The sequence below is a fragment of the Sorghum bicolor genome, chromosome 3, assembly GCF_000003195.3.
Source record: "Sorghum bicolor cultivar BTx623 chromosome 3, Sorghum_bicolor_NCBIv3, whole genome shotgun sequence".
Classification (NCBI taxonomy): domain Eukaryota; kingdom Viridiplantae; phylum Streptophyta; class Magnoliopsida; order Poales; family Poaceae; genus Sorghum; species Sorghum bicolor.
In genome coordinates, this window is record NC_012872.2 from 56,271,782 (window position 1) to 56,279,798 (window position 8,017).

The 8,017-nt window shown below is 43.2% G+C and overlaps 1 protein-coding gene across 1 annotated transcript; it reads right to left on the reverse strand.

Annotated features, from left to right (window-relative positions):
- LOC8084853 (neutral ceramidase) lies at window positions 827–4,567 on the reverse strand. The gene is made up of 9 exons (XM_021455366.1): window positions 3,955–4,567; window positions 3,635–3,843; window positions 3,207–3,545; window positions 2,843–3,101; window positions 2,456–2,729; window positions 2,241–2,366; window positions 2,049–2,112; window positions 1,780–1,943; window positions 827–1,489 (listed from the first exon to the last, which is right to left on the reverse strand). Exons 1-9 carry the CDS (start codon window positions 4,350–4,352, stop codon window positions 938–940), a joined length of 2,385 nt encoding a protein of 794 aa, XP_021311041.1. The 5' UTR covers window positions 4,353–4,567; the 3' UTR covers window positions 827–937.

An 8,017-nucleotide genomic window follows, 5' to 3' on the forward strand; every position in this document is an offset into this window, starting at 1 on the left:
AAATTTTCTAGGAACTAATGAAGGCCTTGGGGGGCATCGGATCGTGGTGTGGTTATTATTTCTCCCGTGACGTGTGGGTCCTTTGGCCTCCGTATACGCTACGCAGACGTGATTAGCGTGAGCACAAACTGGTTGATCCATCTGACGTGCACAGGCCTGTGTCTCCCACGAATTTGTCCGATAACACACACATGATGAGCTCTCCGTTTCCGTGTATTGAACAATAGAAATTTCTCTCGCCTTTCTCATCACAATACAACAATGCTCCCGTGACGTAGTGTGTGGTGTGCCTGCGAGTTTGTTGGCTTGCCTCAAAAGTTACGGCTAAAAGTATTATTCGCTAATTTATTATAAAAGAAAAATATTATTAAATATCTGGTAGATTTGGATTATAAACTCAAACGAGCACCAAGAACTTTTTGGGTTTTCCTCGGCTGTATGCTCCGATGCAAATCAGAAACTTTTCAAGATTCCCCGTCACATCAAATCTAAATATAAACAAAAATAAAAACTAATTGCACAGTTTACCTGTAAATTGCGAGATGAATTTTTTAATCCTAGTTATTCTATATTTGGATAATATTTGTCAAATAAAAACGAAAATGCTACAGTTCCTAGAACCAAAAAGTTTTCGGAACAAGGCCTAAATCCGCTGCCAACGCCCAATCATGAAAAGCAGATCGTCACCGTCGCGACAGCAGCCACGACCACCATCCGTGATCGTGATCACTAATCACTTCCACACGCGGCATGAAGGCCTTGTGACGCGTGTGTGTGATCCTCTCGCGTAGATCTCGCGGTTAGGTGTATTTCCAACAAGAACACCAGTTTAAAATGATGTTATTATTAACATAAAATAAATACATGTAAAAACCCAAGGGAAAAACATTGTACGATACGGAGTACATGCTTGGATGATGTGAATTTTATAGGTGTACTAACGTACTACAAATGCGCTAGAGGTCCCTGTGAAATAGTTGATGGACCCAATCAGCGGCTTAGAGGCACCAAAATGTCTCAATCTGTAAACACCGGATGTGGCATCTTCAGGAACTGTCCACTCCAGCGTTGCAAAACTCATTGGACTCACCGGCAATGGCCTTGACCACCTGAAGCGCAGCGACCAATCGTCGTCATCATAGACAGGAACCCAATCGCTTCCGCCATCCAGCTTCTCAACGAGCGCGAAAGTGCCGTCGGTGAGGAGATCATTCCTTGGGCAGGCCGAGTAGAATGTAGCGTTCACAACGCTGCCCTTCCTGAAGGTTGAGTTCGCAGGGACGTCTGACCTGACATCTCCAAACTTGACGCCGGGAGGTGTCTCGTCGACTATGACACCTGGGAGCAGACCAATTTGCCGGTTTAGTAGATCAGGAGGCTGCAGATTTGTTGGAACAACCTCCTTGTTTGTAACCATGGATGTAGCAAGTTTCTGGAATTCTTGAATGTAGGCGCTCAAGGTGTGAGGACCATACAACGTTGATGCTCCCTGCAAAAACGGATTAGTCTGTATTTGTAATGTCCAGAAATAGGTATATATTACTGTCTGACTTCTACATTCAGCAGGGATGTGGATAAAAAAAATGACAACAAAAGACAGGGATGCAAAGATACAACAGATGAAATGGGACCAAGTGCAGTTCAGCTGTACCAATAAGATTGTTAAAATTCATATACTTAAGTACTTAACTAACAAATACATCGTGCGAAGACAGATGTCAAGCAAAATTAAGCCACTGCATTCCATGTTTTGTTCTTTTGAAGAAAATAAATACATACCTCGTATATTTGAATCTGATATTCTTCATAAGTTGTGACATATTGAGAGTAGGTGTTTGTTAGCCCCGCGAGAACAACATGAACATTGTTATCAAACTGACCACTGTTGGTTAGCACTTTTTTGACAGCATCACGTAGCCGCCTCCCAGCCATTGTTGTGAATTCTGAACCGAAATAACCATGAAAACATTATATGAGTTTTGGATATCATAAGGAAAGTAAGTAGATCAAGACATCACATGCACTGCCGAAGAATCAGGAATATATACCTCCAGGGACACACAAGATAACCAGCTGACCGATTCTTATGATCTGAATTGGAAGTATCGAAGGCTGCATAAAAATGCATAATTCAATACAGAACCGTGAAATTTGAGCAACTTCAGTTGGAAGCTCAATCATATGGAACCTTCATTTCAAGCTTGTACTGTGCTCGTAAAGAGAAATAGGAAGAGACTTACTGCCCAATCATATGGAACCTTCATTTCACCGGTATCTAGCAGTATTGGTTTCGGAGCCTGACATTTCACTTGCTCTGGGCCCGGTGGCCTAAGTACATTTCGTACTAACCTCCAGAATGGGTTTCCCTAACAAAGGATTTTGTAGAAAAAAAGAACAGTCAATAGCATGTCAAAGAAATTTGTGAAGCTAGTATTTGATTGGTAGTAGAACCAACCTTGACATCTCCTTGTTTAAAATCAAAAGCTCCAGGACCATCTGTGGTTCCAGCAGCAAAGGCAAACCCCATGGCCGCTGGGCATGTTTTCACCGTCTGATGCTGACCTCCTGTGCTTGAAGAAACATTCACTTCGAGTTGCGAGAAATCTAGGTAGGTATGCCTGTAGTCAACTTTGCCTTGTATTTCTTCAGAAGCTGAATTGAAAAGATCAACAGCCTTGAGGAATTGCCTATTGCCAATGATACGGGTACTTTCAAATTCGTCAGGATATCTGCAGCAACCAAAATTTTAAATTAAAGGACCAATCTATAATGAGTTCTTCCAGATGTGAATAAGAATATGAAAGCTTCAACTATAATAATCTGTATGCATGTGGAAGAATACCCCGGGCCTCGTCCGTAGCATAATTCATTCTGCCCGTTACACGTACTGTGATTAAAGTCACAAGGACGGTTGGTGTCTGTACAAAATGCTCCCAAGACATTTGGACTAACATCTCCACAGTTTGACTGGCAGAATGCAGAAACAAATTTAAGCTTGTTTTGTTCAGCACTTCTAATGCGCTTGGCCATACTTGAACTTGATATTTGCCTACCACCTGAGGCTTTGTAGGATGATGCCAATCGTATTAAGTCGTCATCAGCTGAAAAACAAAAAGGCAATAGAGAAAAACTAGTTTAGCCAGAACCTATATATAGGATATTTAATCTGATACATAATCTCATCCACCACTAGTAAAGCAACATACTTATCTCATTTGGTTCAGGAATTAGCGCGGAGACTCTTCGCGGATGCTCAGAACTCACATGAACTGCCTGCTTTGGAACAACATTCTGTTCTGCCCAATCTTCCATGAAACGTGCAGCCGCACCTTTGTTATCGCCGCTAATCAAAGAGTTTGTACGGCTCATTGATGTCCCATGGGTTGCAAACCAATTGAAACTCCCAATTGGGCCAATTTCATCATCTACAAACTTAACAAGTGTCATTTCTTTATCAACATTGTACTGATATTTGCTTCTCTCATCAGCTGGGTTGTTTAGGTGTGCGCTCGGGCTGCGGTTCACACCAGCATCAAGGAGTTCACCTGAAAATCATATGCTTAGCATCAACAATACTCTACTTGAAAAAAAAAGAGCCTAGTTAGTCCTGGAAGACACAGATAATTGCAGATACCTTTGTTTACATATATTTTACCAGGACGGAGATTACTGTGAGCTTCAACAATACTCTGCTCAATGCCGTTGACAATGACATCAAATGATTGGCGAACAAACCCGAGAGATGTGACAATATAAACCACGTACTGCAGGTAACCTCCTGGCCCAGCATGAGTGTGGATTCCACTGATAGCCACATTCTTCTCGTTATAAAGGTCACCGTACCTGGCAACGCAGTCAAGGTCCTGACAGTCAGCTCCACCATCGCCAATGCCATGAGCATGAAGCTAGATAGATTGTTGAAGCAACAAGCAGCATGGCGAGGGAGTGTGTTACCTTGCTTTCAGCCTTTCGAGCACCTTGATAGTGACGAGCTGCGACGCCATGCAGGCATCGAGATTGACGAACACGGCGCGCTTCCCATTCCCACCAGGCTCAGCGACGATAAACGCGCGCGCCTTGAGCCTGAAGTGGATCCCTGACGCGACCTGCTCGGCGTTCGCGTACCCCATCATGTTGACGTCCGCCGCAGGCCCCGTTATGTCGTAGCTCCCTACCCCCACCAGGTACGGCGACGGCGAGGCCGCCGCCGCCGCTGCTGATACCGCCGGGGACGCCGGGCGGATGCAGGTCTGAAGAACAAAGAGCAGAAGGAGACACAGACGTCGCGTCGTGGGAGAGGGAGAATCAGGGCCGCGTCTGCTGCGGCGGGAGGAAGACGATGATGCCTCCATCAGGAAGCTAGCTAGGGAGCTGGCCCGCGTGGTGCGACGATAAAAGGGTCTGAAATGGTGAGTTGCGGATGGGGCCTTGTGGGCTTGCGGCAGAGTGTAGTGGAGACAGTGGAAGAAGCAGAAGAAGCAGAAGAATGCAAGGGGGGATCGGAGACAGGTAGGTGGATAACAAATTCTCCATGTGAAGTGTGAACCAAAGATGGCCGGAGTTTGTGCTTCACGTCGTCGTCACGTGGATTTAAGAGCCGGAGATCAGATAGGAACCTTCTCGAGACTGACAAGTGACGGCACACCGTAGCCGTGGGCCGGTGGCGTGGCGTCCACCGCGCGTTCGACCCGACGGTGCTGTCGGTGAGTAGTGATTTTTAGAAGGGGATGTAATTTTCTTTTCCTTGAGGGCAGCAAGAAAATAGGATGGTCAAACATCGAGCTTTTCTAGCTAGTTGATCTTCTAATAACATATTAATAGTATAACAGGCTATCTCCAACAGGAGACCTATTTGGGAACTCAAACCTAAAATGGGTCTCCAACACAATACCTATAGCCTCCAACAAAGTATACCCATATAGAAGACCCACTTTGGGTATCAGGAGAGGCATAACCCAAATTTGGATATCCTCTCTCCTCGAGACCCATTTGCAGAGAGTGTTTTCTTTTAAGTCTTTGGAGAAGACTAAAAATAGGTATGGAACCTTTTACCTGTAGCGCTACCCAAAGGACAAATGGGTCTTTTATTTTGGGTGACGATTGTTGGAGATAGTTAGAGGTTGGTGAATCAATTGGTGCAAATGTGGACCGACAATTGGACAACGGTAGGACCACTAAACAGATTTGCGGCGTCCCTATTTGCAGCGACGTCGCGCACAGGGAGGAAGAGAATGCTCAGGGACAGTCATGATCAACAACCAATGGGCACACGATGTCACTGGTGCTCTTACTGTTCAGGTTGTGCGTGACTACCTAAAGGTATGGAAACTCCTGCGCTCAGTCGAGCTCCAGACTCATCGATCGGATCGCTTCATTTGGACGTGGTCCATCGGAGGCTCTAGACCGCTGAGCGTCGCAAACGCATGGTCTGCAAATCAATGACGTCTATGCGCTTTGTGATCAACATGTGGAGACGGCGAGCCATTTGTTTCTGGCATGTGTCTTTGCTCGTCAGGTTTGGCTCGACGTGCTAGCTCGCCTTCAAATGGTCGATCTAATATCGTCCGGTGACCATGATCTAGGTATTTGGTGGATCGACTAGCGGAAGCGGATCGACGAGGCTTCACAGCTGCTGTTTGACAACTTGCTATTACTAATTTTCTGGCTGTTGTGGAAGGGGACGCAACGCAAGGGTTTTTGGGCACACGCCATCATCGGCGCACGACGTCGTCGCCGTGATCACCACTGAGGGTGAAGAGTGGGCGGATGCGGGCTATGCGCAGCTGCTGGCTCTATAGGCATTGTGGTCGCAAAATCAGAGTCTTATGCAATCCACTTTCTTGTACCCAGTAGCAGTAGGTCCTCCTTGCGGGTGTTAGGCTGCTCGTCTTCATCCTCCTCGTGACAGGCTTGTGTACCTTCTATTTCTCTTCCTCTTAATGAAAAAGGGCACAAACCCGGTCACAAAAAAATTAGTGCAAAAAACAATAGGTTAGCGTGGAGCTAAGAGACAGTCCTAAACATTTAACAATGTCTCTCTCGTACACACAACACGATATGACTTATTATTGTCTCCCCCCTTTACGTTTACTAGCTTAGACCATCTCCATCTAGGAGTGTCAACGGGGAATTCTCCGTCGGAGGTTACTGTCCCAAACCCGTCCCCGCGGGGGCAAATTCTCCCCCATCCCCGTCCCCGTGAAGGGTCACGGGGAGAACTTCTGCCCCATCTCCGTCCCTGCTCGGGGATTAGTCAATTATATAAACAACAGCAAATCACTTACATAAACAGCAGCAAATATCCAATAATTCACATGCAAATAATAACCATTTGTCCATAATTGCCTACTGCATAGTTCATAACAACACAGAAACAATCACATTGTTCATACATTCACCACAAGTGATTCATCAACTAGAAATAGCAACTAAGAATCCAAACATCGAGCATAGGTTTATTATTATCGGGTCTGCACGGGGAACGGGGACGGGAGGAGGCACACCAGACCCGCCCCCGCGAAACCCGACGGGACAGATTTTGCCCCATTTAGCTCCCCGTGGGGAGAGATTTTGCCCCAAACCCATCACCAAATAGGGGAATTCCCCGCGGGGAATCGGGGATTGGTTCTCCGTTGACATTTTGATCTCCATCGGATCTCTTATTTCCTCTTCTATCTCTAAAATCTTGTAATATAGAAGATGATTCTGTTGCTCCAGTACATCTCATGTAGGATCTCTTTTCCTGTAATTTGCAAGATATATCTTAAAATTAGATAATGGTTACTATATCTAATAGAAAAAATACTTATATTAAAATATATATTCTCCCTTTTCATTTTTTAACACAATGAATTAATAGAAGTTTTATTAAGTATGATAAATTTATCAAAGATTGATCTATATGTTTTTATCCGTACTTATAGTTTTTCTTTATACAACACCTCTATGTAACTTGGATATGAATTTAATTGAACCTTAACTTAATATTGGTGGCTCTTGTGTAGCTTATACCTTATGATGACATGAATCTAAAATTTAATTTTATTAATTGTTGTAGAGTTTTTATTCTTAAGTTAAGTTGAAACTCATTGTATATTTTATTGAATATTTTGTATTTCCTAAAATGAGGATTTTAGATTGTAGAATTGTTATTGTATAAGTCATGAAAAATAGTTTGAAACTCTAAAAATCTCCAAAAGAAAATATTGGGGACAAACAGATTTGAAGGATAAGGAACTCAAATAAAATATTTGGAGTTCATAAAAGGACTTTTAGAGCATACCAAAATTAGATCTTGCTCTAGAAAAATAGGATATTTGTCAAAAAAAATCTAGAATATTCTCAAGGAAGATTACATAGTATCTAAACATATTGAAATTATATTTTGGCACTCATAAAGCACATATGTCGAGACTCATGAAGTCACCATTAAGTCTTTCGAATGTGCTCACAGGGATAGGGTTTGCATATATGTGTTCATAGGGGGTGAGTGTGTGCGTGTTGTGGATGTCTACACTGTACTGCGTGAATTTAGAAAACACAATATGTAAACAATGTGAATGCAACAAACACACTTTATAGCCTATGATTAATTAAATTATTTTAATAATAATAATATTTCCTTTACTAAAAAACAAACAATTCGCTAAGCATTGGCAAATTTTGAATAATAATAATAATAGACTTCACATAGAGGAAGGGAAGGAAAAGTTAACTGTGTTGTTAATGACCGAGATGCGCTGGGGCATGGTGATGATGTTGGTGCATAAGTTTTACATCTTGTGCAACAGAATGTTCAAACCTTGGGACCTTCAAGCTTAAGATGGCTTCGCTTCCACATCAGTGCCCAACAAATAAGTGCTAAGTCACCTAGCTGCAGCATTGAAATAACAATGCTTCTAGTACTTAGTTCATAAAAATGCACAAGCATAAAAGCTGGCTCGGAACATTACAGATAGATCTCTAAAAAAAACTAGCGGCAAATTAATATAACAGAAATCAATGATCATCAAAGCAC

What these genes read in the sequence shown, in the direction of transcription:
- LOC8084853 (XM_021455366.1), bottom strand. Translation starts at nt 4,352, where the DNA reads ATGGAGGCATCATCGTCTTCCTCCCGCCGCAGCAGACGCGGCCCTGAT. An exon ending in CTCGAAAGGCTGAAAGCAAG is followed by an intron (nt 3,844 to 3,954) that starts GTAACACACTCC and finishes CTGCGTTGCCAG; the next exon opens with GTACGGTGACCTTTATAACG. An exon ending in TATCTTGTGTGTCCCTGGAG is followed by an intron (nt 1,944 to 2,048) that starts GTATATATTCCT and finishes ATTTCGGTTCAG; the next exon opens with AATTCACAACAATGGCTGGG.